Source organism: Ambystoma mexicanum, chromosome 10 (assembly GCF_040938575.1).
Source record: "Ambystoma mexicanum isolate Mex_15411 chromosome 10, UKY_AmexF1_1, whole genome shotgun sequence".
NCBI classification, from domain to species: Eukaryota; Metazoa; Chordata; class Amphibia; order Caudata; family Ambystomatidae; genus Ambystoma; species Ambystoma mexicanum.
Window position 1 is genome coordinate 1,079,838,461 of NC_090932.1, and position 14,615 is coordinate 1,079,853,075.

The following is a 14,615-nucleotide window of genomic DNA, read 5'->3' on the forward strand; positions in this document are numbered from 1 at the left end:
TAGGGAGGAGCATCATTGGAGGAACCAATCAGAGGGAAGCCTCTGCAAAACTCACAGAGCTGAAGTGAGGCAAAGTGCTCAGAGGTGGTGTGGCCGGGAAAGGAGGGAGATCGCCAGACACTGCGTCCTGTCTAGTAGTCTGCGCTGTGGAAGTTCAGCAAGCCAGAGTGGACAAGTTACCAGAAGAGCCTGGCTCAAAGAAGCAGACGAAAATGAAGGACCTTGGTTCAGTGAGGTGAAAGCCCGAAGAGAAGCCGTAGTCGAGTCACTGCATGGAATGAGTGAGAAAGAAGAGTCGCCAGCTGTCAGCGCAGAGCCCATTTGATGAGCTGTGTAAGTGGCTCTGCGGTGAGAGGAAGCGCAGAAGCGCAGTCCCGGAGGAGCACTGCGGTGGATCAAGTGGACCAGGAGGTGGATGGCAAAGCAAGGAAGAGGGCGAAGAACCTCAGAGTTGGGAGAGAGGAAGAGATCAGCGGCAGAGCGGGGAGAGCACAGAGAACCTCCAGAGTAGGGAGAGAGAAATAGGAACCCCAGAGTGGAGAGAAAACAGAACCCCAGGAGTGGAGAAGAAACAAACAAGACCCAGAGTTTGGCGTGAGAAGAAAGAGCCCCAGAGTCGGGAATGAGGAAGAGCAGAGCTCCAGAGTGGGGAGAAAGAGACAGAGAAACCCAGACTGGAGAATCAAGACAGACAGTCTCCCCGAAGAGGAACAGACTGTGGGACTTATAATTTTGAAAGAACAGTAGAGCCACTTAGCTGGAGCCTGGGAGGCCCCTCTAACACTGCACAAACTGTGTAAACTGGAACTGTGGACACAGACAAGGGCCTATGATAAAAAAGACAAAGGGGTTGGAGTCAGCAGCAGTCAACAATCCCTTTCATTGGGCAATTCCCCAAGTAGGTCTTGGTTGGTTTTGCATTTCCTTCCAAAGAATCAGGTGCAAGATGTCCTTTGACCTAAGCAGGGTGGCTGAGTGCTGGTTTATATTTCTTTTCAATGCAAGGATTTATTGTCTTGTCGTGAGAGCAGGATTGGTTAGAAAAGGGGTTATTGTCTTTTTAATGGACTGCAGTCATGCTATATACTGTGCACATTTGTTTTTGTAAAAGGTCTTCAAGTCAGTGCCTTTATACTACTCGGGTTTTCAATTACAAGTCTGCTTGCCACCTTGTTAGAAGGTTGTTTTAGAGGCCCTGGTCATCAATCAGACATGAGATTATAGGACGCACCGGCACATCAGGGGTGGATAAAGAACATTCGCCGGGGTCAATGTCTTGATCAGTATCTAAAATAACATGTTCTGAAAAATCGTCCCCTTGACCCAGTTTTTATTTTTTTATAATAGGGATAATGTTCTCAGTGCAACGATGCTAAAGGAGGACCTCTCTTGCACTGTTGTCTGGAAATGCTCTTTAGTCCAGGTCTTTTTTGTTTCGAGAATTGGTCTGTTCTACCTCACCTAGATCTTGGTCTGAAAATTAAATCATCCTCTTTTTCTGCACAGCTGCAAAATGGGAATCCTGCTCCTGAGTTTTAGGAGTTTCATCACTTTTGTGTGTTGGCTTACTCAAAGATGATCAGCCTTGTTTTGTGTGTTCCGGACTTTTATTTGCAGAGTATGCTATTTCAAAGTCAACTTTATGCAACCGTCGTCTGATATATGTCGACAGATGCTGAATGGAGTACGCTCGAATGACTGTCGTCCATCCTGGACTTTGCAGCCTGCATGGAGGCTTGCATGTTCAACTCCGGGTGTGCCTCGTCACAGTGCCGTTTGTGCTTTATTTTAATTTAATTTATGGGTGCCCTTATGGACGTCAGTTGCATTCTCCATAGCAAGACTTGACATCTGGCCTACGGAGCTGGGGGCCAGTTGCAAGTAAGCTATGCTTCCTTCCTTACAAACCACTCAGTTTGACTTTTGAAACCGATTTCAAGTTTCTGCAGCATGGAGGTCCTACACCTTAGCAGATGACTCACCCTGTGACTATTCCACCTGGCTTGCATAAGCGGCCCATCGCTTTGCTTTGCCTTTAATGTTTTTGGTTTAAAAAGCTGGCAAGCTTTATACTTTTCCTCCCTAAAATCCCATGGAAGACAACTGTTGCGTTCTCGTTCGTTCTCCCTCTGTTTTTTTTTTTTTTTTTTATTTTATTTTGTTGGTTTTTAGGTCAAACCTTTAAAATATTACAAACAAACACATAAGGCAAACATTTAACACAACAATTTAAACGAAATCATGATTCCAACATTATCCTAATTCCTTCCTGTGATCTCTTATGCCAGCCTACTCAGATAACACCTAAGATCACTGAGTCGAGCATGGCTTTACTCAACCTCTTTCGCTCACAGCCTATCAAGCGCATTTAGTCTCTCTTCAATTACAGCCATGAAGGAATTCAGGGGCAATATTAATTTCATATCCAGACCATTACACATCATCTGCCATGATTCCTCCGCACATATGGACTGATGGACGTTGTACCACCGGCTCATGTGAATTGATCTTATGTCTTTTAGTGCTGGACAGAAAAGCACAAGATGCTTAAGTGACTCCACATCTTTTTCGCAAAGGCGACAGGTGGAATTAGCACCAACATTGCATGGCCAATGACTGGTCCTCTCCTTTGTTTTGAAGGCATTTAACCGGAATAACATATACAGTCTTCTTGCTTTCGAATTTGGAAAGCAATTCAAGTACTTTTGAGGGACATTGAAGGCTCTTGCTTCGACCGGAGAGTCTTTCATGGCGCTAGCATTCTTTCGCTCACTACATGTGGCAATCCAGTCGGCACGCCAGAGCTTCTCCTTTGCTGCGGTTGGATTTGCTAGAAGCATTTCGATGCTGATGTTGTAAAGTGCCAACAGATCTTCGCAACGTTTCACCCACTGAGATAGAATGTCGCACCCTTTTGCTGAAGCCTGATGTAATATCTTGAATTGCAAGATTCCTTCCTCTATTCTGGATTTCCGAAATAAGGTTAGCTGATTCCAGCTGACTCGAGCATGCAGTGATATTAACGCAAGTTCGTATCTCATACAAGCAGTCGATATCCCAATCGGTAAACTTAACGCTTTCATCCAGAACATGTGCTCTAAGGATGCCCAATGCTTTGACGAACATCCAAACGCATTTTCCGCACTGTAAATAGGTACCGCTTTCTGTTCATAAAAGTTACGCAGGGGGTGCAACGAAAAACGTCCAAATTTTCTGTGTATCACAATACCCTGACAAGCTAGCTGTCCACATTTCCTCTTGGATTCTACTACCCAGGACTCATCACAGATACTAGAATTCAGTATCATACCTAGATACTTCACACTTTTTGAAACCTTTAGCGGTACTTGATCTAGTTTCCACACATACTTTTTCGCATTTGCAGGTTGAGTCGTTCTTAAATTCCCAAACACCAGTATTTCCGTCTTTGCTGCGTTGATCTTGAGGTTGTTCGAGCTTACATAACTTTGTACTGCGTCTAGTTTCCGTTGAAGGCCAATCGGGGTTAAGTCTAAAATTACTAAATCGTCGGCATACAGCAGCCAACTTATCCGTGAAGCATTGAGCTTAGGTGGAAACGCTCTCACGGAATGGATAGCCTCACCGATATCAGAGATGAAGAGACTAAAAAGTGCTGCTGCCAACGGACATCCCTGTTTTACACCCCTATGAGTCTTGATTAGTGCCGACAAGGAGCCTGATTGATCTAGGCGAATTGTAATGGAGGTATCTGTGTGAAGCTCTTTAATCGCCGCTAAGAGACCCACTGGACAACCCCACACCTCCAGTTTCCTTGTCCAAACGTGCAGGCACTGCCCAGCTCGTTTACAGACCATAGTCTTGTGCCTGGATGAACAGGGCACTGGATTCAAATTGACTAGGTGGCGATTAGCAGGTGCATAGTGGTGCCAGAACGGTGCTCTGCAGGAAGGCAGAAAGCATGCCAGTGATGCCAATTTGTGCTGAGGTAGGCAATGCTGTCAGTAGAAAGTTATCAGTACAGTTCAAGCCAGGGTTCCCCTCATGTCCTCCATGTGGGGTGGATGTATCCACCTAACAGACTAAACGGAGTGCAGATGCGAGGGATGGCATTACCTAGTTTTAGAACGTACATGCCAGGATAACTTGAGAATTGATCTCTATACAAAAATGATATGCAGAAGAGTTGACATGAAATGGCCTTACTCATTTATGGTCTCAATTTAGTTTGCACATTACAATGAACAAAGAAATGGGAAAGACCACCAGTCTCAAGTAATTAATAGCAATTAGTACCCGGCGAGAGTCAAGCAAAATGCAACACGCATTCTGATTGGCTCTCACTGGGTCCTTACCCGGCCGAGAATCCTTCGATTCTCGGCTGGGATTCCAGTCGCCTTGTCCTCGGCTGGGGGCGTGGCAGCTCCTCAGCCAATGAGGAGGCTGGAAGCGGTGCCATCCACGCTCCGACCCTCCCTGCAGCTGAGAGGCTGCCTTCGCCCCCCGCCGGGGACTCGGGTAAGGTTTTTTTTTTTTTTAAACTCCCTTTCCTCCCTCCTCCCCCCTACTTCCACTTACCTACTTGTTCCTGCTTCCCCGGCGAGGGATGAGGGAATCCTCCAGCCGTGTGGAGATTCGGAGCGGGGCCATCCCCTTGCTTCGCTTGGGCCTATAACTATGGGCCCGAGGCATTACCTGAGTCGGTAATGCCCCCGCCGCTCGGGTTATATTGCTTAATTACACACTTTCATAACACAAAATCCAATAGGTCTGTACATCATTGATGCGCTATGTTTTTCATGATAGTATTCTCTGAAATAAAAATAAGCTAAAAAAAAAATGGATGGTTAAGTTAATCTATCATTTAATTATTTATTTATTGGGCATTTATAAAGTGCCTATACATCAAATGGCGTGTCAATGTGCCACAAGACAAAAAAGTGGGAGGGGGGAAAAGGGGAGAAAGATAATATCGGTCCTAATAGGCCTTGTGACATTAGGATCATGCAAGTAACAAAAAGTGCAGGGGGGAGGGGTTTGGGGTGGAGCAGAGGCCCCTGGGGCAGGGCAAGTGCTATGGGGAGGCCAGGTGTGCAAGCTCCAGGGGAAGCAGGGAGTGTAGCGAGTGAGGACCACATGCTAAGTGCGAGGACTGGGGTGGAACCAGGCTTGGTAGGGATGCACACCCTTTCAGGCTAATCAGGGGAAGGGGACCCGGAAGGGCAAATGCAGGTGGGGGGGGGGGTGTGCTCAGGTAGACAGGAGTGCTGGGGCAGACTGGGCGGGGAGGGCCTGGTAACCTATAGGACTCAGGAGAGACCAGGCAGTCAGGCAATGCAGCACAGGGGGGCCTTAGTGGAGGAAAGGTAAGGAAGAAGAGAATAGTATGGTCTTGAGAAACTTCCAGAGCTTAAGGAGATCTGGCTAAAGCCTGAGAGGGGCATGAAGGCCATTCCAGAGGGAGGCTCCTGCTGAAGAAAGATCTACCCCCCACACTGCATGGGAAATCATCTGACCTGGAGAGAGTTGCAGCTAGAAGACCAAAGGGGTCTGGATGGGGGGTATCTAGTGAGAGAGTTGGATGTAGCAGGGTCTCGGGGCCCCAGAAAGCCTTGTGGATGATGCAGAGGGTCTAGAGCGTGATCATCGCAGCCACCGGGAGTCAGTGGAGAGATTTTAGGGCTGGAGAGATGCAGTCCCTGGGTTTGAGGACAAGGATACATCTTGCAGTCTTATTCTGGATTAGCTGAAGGGGGCGAAGGGAGGATAAAGGTAGATTGGAGGAAGGTCATATTTCGGTTTGCATTTTATCATAACCTTTCTGTTATGTATAAACATTTCAGAAAATTAGATTGTATACTTTATCAAATGAATTAAACTAGACAATACCAACTAAAGAGTTTGTAATATCGTGAGAAGCATGTACATCTGACAAGCAATGATATAAAAAGGTTTGGCTGATTTGATTGAGAACCATTTTAGCCATTCCTGCAAACTCAATGATAAGTTCAATCACTAACAAATACCAACAGTTGCTGCTCTCCCTACAACCAATGTTAATATGCGAGTTTGACAACTGTGAGGAGTAGTTAAGATAAATGTCAGGATGTAAATTTCATTTCCTGAGAATTATGGGCTGCAACAATAAGAATGGAAATGATCCAATACACCGGATATCCTTAAAGGATTGTTACATTTAACTTAAGTATGGCTATTGGGGAGATCCTATATTAAACAGATCTTATTAGGGCATATACTGACTGCGATAAATTTCTTTTTATTAAAAACAAAAATGCCCTAAGAAAGACTAAAGTGTAAATGTAACCCATTGTATAACTTCTCAGATCTAAATGGCATGCGTATAGTAAACTATCCCCTTTCTTGAGTTGTATTGCTGCATTTTGAGCAATCTGCTGGAATATCCACTTTAAATAATACATATCAAAATAGTCCGTAAACCAGAGCATGCACAATGAATGTTGAAATAGACCCACTTGTGATTTTGTGACCAGTAACCAAATATATAAAGCAGCATACATCATTTAAAAGGGTATACTTAACATGTCAGTTTTGCCTGATAAAAATAGTGTTAATGCTATGTGCAGTGTGTACATTCTGCACATCTTTTTTCCTCAGTGTTATATTCAAATCTCCAATAAGAGCTGAACAGGTAACTATCAAAATAGTCGGGGGTTCATTCCAGTAGTTATGATGAAATGTGCAGTTAATGCCCTAGTAGTGAATGATCGGGATGTAGGCCATTTCTTTCACATGATAAGTTTTGTGTTCAGGGGACTCTCAGTTAATGCATTGTTCTACTCTGTTTTATCTGGGTCAGAGATAGAGGGACATAAATGGCAACTAAATGTATACAGGCATACATGTAAGAACATTCAAGCCTATAAGCATCTTTGTCATGTTCCTTGTACGGAGCTATTACTTTTGACAATAAATTACTCTAGGCGGACAGGTTTCCCCATTTTGTTAAAAGGAAGTCTTCTGGTATATAATATTAAAACATATAGTATTAAAATAAGAACACTGAAATTCCTGCAAGGGCTATATTCAGAATTGCTGGTCATGCAAGCTCTGTTGTGGATTAAATAAAGGACTTTATCAATGAACAGGTCATCCACACAGGATGAGGATTTTGTACAAAATAGCCTTCAAGTCCACACATGGAAACCGCGCTTTTTATAAAATTCACTGTGTGCATGTATAATACATACATTAACTATGAGATTTTAAATTGCCATCAATTGAAATGCTGAGGTCTGATATTTTCTTTCTAGCGATAAAACAGGCACCATACCCAGGAGGCATAACAGTTCATTCAGACATGCACACAAGAGATTTTTCTAAGGTAGCATTCTAAATCAGAGGTTCCTGTTGACCAGAGTATAGATTAAATGCACTGATAACATCGAAGTTCACAAATAACACTAAAGGCTCCATGGCGTGTTAGGGTGTGGTTTTTAGTGATTAGCGGTGGTAGGTTGGGTAATGTTTGTGCAGGGGAGAGTTTGGAAACAGCAACTGCATGCTTTAGGGGAGAACATATGATTTTGTTTTGAGAATGCAAAGACATAGGAGCGATGCTGAGGAGGCCCAGTGCAGGTGATGCATGATCAGGTGGGACGCAAACCCAATGTTGGTATGGAAGACAGGGTTGAATGTGGTAGCTAAAGTGTTAAACAAAAATAGGTTCAAGGCATAAAGTTATGCACTCTAATTTCTTCATACCATGTGGCTGTGCATTCCAGAAAGACAGCCAAGTCTGCAGGATTTACCCTTTTTGCCAAAAACCAGTGCCATGGGTTCCTACTTTAACGCTGGTGTTTTGGGTAGAGGCTGTATGCATATTACTAAACAAATTGTGCTACTGCAAGCTTCCATCACTAGCATGTGCCTAGTGAATGAAACAATACCATCGTAAACCACCCCTGGGCTGTGAAAACGTAGTAGATTTGTGATTTGCAAATACTGGAGAAAGTGAATGAAATACTGATTTTTCATGAGGTGGCTGCTGCCAACGAGGAAGAACCCATGGTTGTGTTGAGGTCTGAGAAGTTCTCATCTATCTTTTGTTTGGAATGTTGAATAAATGCACTCTTATTTAGGGTCAAATGACAGCTTAGACTACTTTTCTGACTGTTGTGCTGGTATAAGTTCCGCTGTATATGAAGATGGCACATTTGGCAAGTAAGGTGGTTTTAGTTTTGGGGAAAGGTGTTGAGCTCATGGTTCGCTACACTCCGCAAGGCAGCCAGTGGCATGTACATGGTACCAGTGGCAAGAGATAAATAATCTTGAACTCAGGCGGTTGGTCAAGTGAGCCAACACAAGTGGAAGCCAAAAAAGATGGATGCCAGGGTTATTTTGCCCTGCAAATGCGAAGGAGAGAGCTGTAAAATCAAGATAAGTTTGCAGTATAAATGCAGATACATTCTCTGGAATCTTGCAAAGGATGGAACTTTTGGGATCGTACATTAGTCCTTTGTAGACAATATTAAAACAAAATAGCAAATTTTCGAATGTGCATTGATCGTCTTGGTGTCCAAACGTATTTATAATAGTTACTTTTACTCTCCTCCCACCACTAATGAAAATAACTTCAGATCAACACAACTCTCAGTTTATATGTTCTCTCAAAGTACTTTAATTCACATAATCCAGGTTCCTAGTACACAACATACCACCTGTAGCATCTTGTAGGAGGGGAGTCACTGAAGAACGCATACAGATCCTGGGCATCCCGCTAACTCATGACTATCCTCGGCTAAATACAGCATCATCACGCATTCATGTCCCAACCTGGTTTTAAGCTTACATACAAGTAGCAGTGAAAGGCCCAAATAAGAAAAAAAGGAAATATATATATATACACATTGGTCATAAGTTATCCTATCAACCACTTTCACTAATATAATTTCTAAGCGTAGTCCACTTGGAATCTACAAGGACAAATGGAAGCAATTTTTGGTGTTTTTTCAGAAGGGAAATGCAGGTAGAAAATGAGTTTATTCATGGAAGCATTTCCCTCCCCCACCACCTACTTCCACAGCCAGAGACCAGGACACAATATATTTACAGATAAATTCATACATTATAATCACCGTTCTAAGTGACGATGGTTGAGGCGAGACCAGGATTGTAGCAAGGCCAACACTGGTGGCTTATTTTTCCATCCGGCTCTGCCCACTACATCCAGAATTTTAATATGCACAATAGGTAATCTCATATATATATACATCCAATAAATGGCCTCACATACATTTATAGAAAGGGGGGCACTGCACTGTAGCGATATGTTCGGGTATGGCGTGGGGATGCACATGGTTCCTTTAAGTTGTCCAATAACAGATCTCGAACTGAGATAAAAAGTTTCGGGCAGATCTAGCATTACAATTCGTGGGAGGGAAACAGCTACCGTTGACAGCGAGATTTAGACCCACAGCAAAGTCAACTTATCCATGGTTAGGGATAGGATCAGGACAGTGACCTCGTTCAACTCAGGGGAGTTGGCAGGCTGCTTAAATCGGACCATAAAGTTGGCCGATTCAGGTTGCCCTCACCCTCAGTTCTTCTGTACAAGCTCACTACCAGGGTTCATGTTCGGCTCAAGCCTGTAACTTGCTGTATCCAAAGCAACAACTCTTGATTATGAAAGAAATGTAAGTGTCAAGCTGAAATCTCGGGTTTGTCACCAGCAAATCAAGGAGTCACTAGATCGCTTTGCCAGAGACCATCATCAACCCGGCACCAGCTCGTACATAATCTGAGCACTTGGCCTTTAACACGCTGGACAGGCCAACAGCGATACCAAAGTACAGGTTATCCGAACTTCTTCCCATTGTCTCATTGCAGTGCACCATAGTTGTAATCTATGCCTGCAAATTCTAGGTATGGCGATCTGTATTTAGAAACCATGCTGTACACATGTTTAAACAGATATGTGGATTTACTTGGTCAGCCAATTTTTCCATTGTATACATTTGTCACGCTTTTCCGCAACCTCTCTTTCACTGCAAGGGGGCAGATTTACTGTTCCAACACCAGCGCTAGCCGATTTCTCTGCAAGAGTTCTGTTTAAGCATAGTACAAGGAGACGTATAGTGTACTAAAAATACAGCCGTGATGTGCTGGAGAATTTAAACTGGCAGGTATTAGAATGACCAGGGCTGCATGTTGGCATCAACCTTTTGGAAAAGGGGGAACTAAATCTGATGACCCTAAAGTCTTCCGACATCAGAACGTTGTTGAGATGATCATCATGGGTCAGCGAGGGGGATATGGTCCAACTATCTGTTCAAATGCGCCGCACAATTCCAAATGCAAAATAAATTAAACTACATGCATCATCACCATCTAACACAGGGGGAGTCATCTTGCAACTGCACATTGGATTTTCTCTTTCTACTTCTCTTTACTCGCCATATCAATGAGGCTGTTTGCTTAAAGTTCATTTTTGTCAAATCCTACTCTAAGCTCGGATCTTCGACTTCGCACGCTCGATCCATCATTAAAGCGGTGTGGATGGATCCCAGCAATGAATTAGCCAGGAGTAAGGAGCATAGGCAGAACTGGTACTGGGCAGGATGGACTATCATTTGTTCTGCCAGCGTACGAGTCCCAGAACTGCAATACCATGGAATGCTACATGTCAGGATAGAGGAGCTTTGGGGCAGATCGGAGTGGTCCCAGTGAAGGGGCACTAGAGGCATTGCAGCAAGGAACCGAGGTACATTGGCAAGACTGTGTGTTAGTTGTAGCAATGCAGTAGCAAAGGATGCTGCATGGCAAGGTTGAAATGCACAGGGGGCATTTTGTGGAGTACCAAAGAGGCCTACTATGTCTGGAACATCAACTTGCCTACCAAGTGGGCAGAATAATTCACCCTCCCAGTGGATAGGGAACCTACAACTCCAGACAAGTATGTCCAACGCGTCCGACTGTTGGTCCTACAGGCAATTAATTTAGACAATGGTGGTTCTCAAAACATTAAAATATCAATCTTGTGACCCCTCTTCTTTAATACCCATCCTTTGTGCACAAGTTAGTAAAAGTCACCTTGAACAATCCATGTACTGGCAGTCATCGATTATGTCATGTCAATTTTCTGCACCGATGAGCAGAATGCATTTCAAATGACTTAAACCAGGTGAATACAAAGATAATGATGTGCTATCTTTATAATGCCCACCAAATAACAGATATGCTCTTCCCACAATCAAGTGGTGCTCACGGCATCAACCACAGAAAGATAAATAGTTGAGTCGGGTGCATCGGGATAAGAACCTGTGACCGGCGGTTTGCATGAAAATCTCTGCAGCAGGAACGTCATGTTTTTCAGTTAACTTGCTCCCATAATAGGCACATCAGAATATTAAGTCTGGTGTTACAGTGGGTAGCTTTGAAGCAGTGACTGTCAAAAGATATGTCAAGCCTAGTGCAATAGACATTGGCCGGTAGCAAACGGGGGCCTGTGGTGCTGTTTGGTCAGGACAAACTTCTAGTGTTTTGGTGAAGTGCCTATGGATTTTGGAGGAAAAATGATAACTGGAAAAAGTCATCTTCCATTACCCTGAAGAACATCTGGAAGGAAGACAGCCATTGGTCCTATAAGATATGCTCAAATTGTGGTGTTTGTCTGCAGATATGTGTCACCATGCAATCAAGCAAAGTATTGGCACTGTAGCTGAGACTGTCCCAAGCATCAAGTCTTCACAGAGGAATAAACTAGCAGACCTCTACCCTGGAACTCTCAACTCAGAGACTTCCCACCAAGGAGGCATAAACCTTTCATGAAAAATCTTGCATAATTGTGACGTGCATCCTTACCCAGTATCGCGCCTCGAACTCCTTGAAAACCCAGCATTATTCCCACTTAAAAAAAAACAAATAAACAACACAGCTTGCCTTTCCAAGCCGGTCAGCGAACACAGAACTCAGTTGGAATGTTAAGCAAGCATTGACATGACATTAAAGGTGCATTTTGAGCTGCATTTGGCCTTCTTGATAATTAGTGAAGCATTATATTCAACAACAACCCTCCCATCTCCCACAAGCACCATACTGAAAGAAATGCAGAAGGGGAGCATGCCTGCTGCGTTCCAGCTTCGTTAGCCGTCCGTGAAATGCCTTTTTTGAATGGATGCACTGTTGAAAGCCTGAGCTGCCCAGTTTTCAGAGGACAAAGCAGAATCAGGAAGGTACTCAAAGCTGGCACCGAGTACTGCCCAGAGCTTTCACATCTCTCTTGTAAACTACAGGTGTGGCCATTCGATCTCAAACTGGACCCAAAACCTCCTCGCACAGTATGGGATAGCAGCAGGCTCCGACGCCATCTTGATTGAAGGTACGATAAGAAAGAGCTGTGTTTCACTTTGGTTCGCTGTGGGTGAAGAGTGGGCCCAGCAAGGTTCAGACCCCAAACTATGATGGACCCCAGTTGGTTCTGGCAAATCTCTGCGGCATTTGTAACATGGCAAACGTGCAAGTCCACTGTCGATATGCTTTAGAAAGACAGCAGTGGATTACCAAGTGGGTGAAATGATTCAAACTGATATGGTCGCGGATGGAGGATGAACAATGAGGACCAAGTACCGGTTCCATGGCAGGCTCGATGAACATGAAGTGCTTTTATAGGACAAAAAGAATTTGCTCCAGGAATGAAAGTGTGCAGAGTATGTTTTGCGCAGGCCCGGCAGCGCACAAGACGGTGCTTATTAATTTTTTTGTTGTGCCCGGCTACAGGTCAATCAGCTGATCCGCCAGCAGTAGTGACCTGGTCAGGGTTGGAAGACTGGACTCAGAGCTCCCACTGCTGGTTCTAGAGTGGCCACCTAGACAGAGGTTAGGAGAAGCAGGAGGATTTGAGACATGCAATAGCAGGGAGGGGGGTGGGGGTGTGGAGAGAAGGAGAGGAAAAGGTGGGAAGAAAAAAGAGAGAACACAAAAGATTAGCGTTAGAGGTGTGGAGCGAGCAAAACGAGAATTAAAAAATGTACACATAGAAGGGAGGGTAAAAAAGAGAAGCTTTTAGGGGGGATTGTGTAGAAAGGAAAGTGTGTCCTCAACACTACTGGTTAATATGATTTGGGAATGCATCTACAGCCTAAGCAAAGGGGACAGCTGAGTCTAGGTGGACTAGCCTAGCACTAGTCTGTGGGGGCTGCATTAATACTATTGGTGAAATGTCACTGAATCCTTAGCACAGTTAGTTTGATGAGACCTATTGTGGCCTTGTTTTGAAGTCCTTTGAGGAACTTTTATACCACATTCTAAGATAGAGATGGTATTTACTTTCAGCATGTTTGATCCAATGTGGACAATTCTAGACCCACTGGCAGCTAAATCAGTCTAGTCGTAATAAGTTTCCGTTTTCAGTAGTTGGATTGGAACGTGTAGGAGGAGTAGGCTACATGTAACAACAAGAAAGCCACAGAGCAGCTACCCGTCCGTACACGCAGGCTTTCTTGTGGTTACTTATATTTTGTCCTTTGCCACACAGCCCCCACAAAAAGGACACCAGAGCTCTCGCTTAGCTCACGGATTAGGCTACATAACAGATCAGAAGGACCAACAGATTCCAAAAGAATTCCAAAGCAAATCTCAGTTTGTCAACATACGTCTGTTTATTGCTTTGCTCACCATCTTTGCCGTCACAAACACGGAGGAAACGTTAAACCTCATCCACCAAAATAAACTGCCTTTCTTTCCCTTCGACATGGCCCAATCTGAAAGCGTAGATACCCTCAGTCCTCTGTGAGCCATTCAACACTGCATCCATTGTACAAGCACTTTTTCAGAATGCTAAGCAAGAAGGGACACTGTTGGCATGTGGCCATTTTGGATTGTGTTCAGAGCTATTGATTGGCACAGTTTGATAAATAATTGCAAAACCAATTACAATGTGATCATGCTGCCTATTTCCCAGTATGCTTCTTGTTCATGGTAACTACTTTTCAAAATGGTTGTCTTGCTAAGCCAGGCTAATAAACAAAAAACAGAGCAACGTTTTCAGGTTTCGGACAATGCATTGAAATGGACTTCCAATGATGGAACATAAGCCACTGCTGACCAGGGGCAAAAAAAACTTTCTGGATAACCTATCACCCCTTTGTCTCCCCAATTTTCAGAATCAGATTGGATTGGCATTTTCTGCCAGGCTAGCACAATAAAACAGCTGCACACATTTAGGCATCGAAGTTAGATTCACATCTGGACAGAATTCCACTATACCGTTCACATAGTCCACTTTTAGAAATAGACCGACATCCAGAACTTTGGTATTTCTGACCTGCACACTTCAACATAGCAGCAAAGCTACCTGCCATTTTCTCACTCCCACAAACCCAACCCACAGCGCCCTTTCAGATCCTCCAGAGCATCTGAATACTATGCAAATGGCTCAGGTACAAAACCCACCAATATAACACAACTAGATGGACCAAGCCCCTATGAATAGGCGAGCGCCCAAGGGAGTCATTTCATTTACAGTTCTAACTGGTCATGGAGACAGGTAGGCCAACAAGTAAGTGATGACAGGGAATAGGAGTTTATCATTCGGATCCAAAGCACGGCTGCTCATTTGTTGGTGAAGCGACAAGCACGGCAAACAGGCCGTTATGCAA

At 44.1% G+C, this 14,615-nt stretch overlaps 1 protein-coding gene across 10 annotated transcripts in view; it reads right to left on the reverse strand.

Annotated features, from left to right (window-relative positions):
* AAK1 (AP2 associated kinase 1) overlaps positions 1-14,615 on the reverse strand; it is a 498,991-nt gene that overhangs the window by 137,642 nt on the left and 346,734 nt on the right. For 3 of the 10 annotated variants that reach the window (XM_069618905.1, XM_069618904.1, XM_069618903.1), the window contains one exon: positions 8,611-12,824. The exons of the other annotated variants lie outside the window; for them this stretch is intronic. In XM_069618905.1, the coding sequence (XP_069475006.1) occupies positions 12,730-12,824 (95 nt within the window). In that variant the 3' untranslated portion in view covers positions 8,611-12,729. Of the gene's footprint in view, positions 1-8,610; positions 12,825-14,615 lie in introns of those variants that run through there. 10 annotated transcript variants of the gene reach the window in all.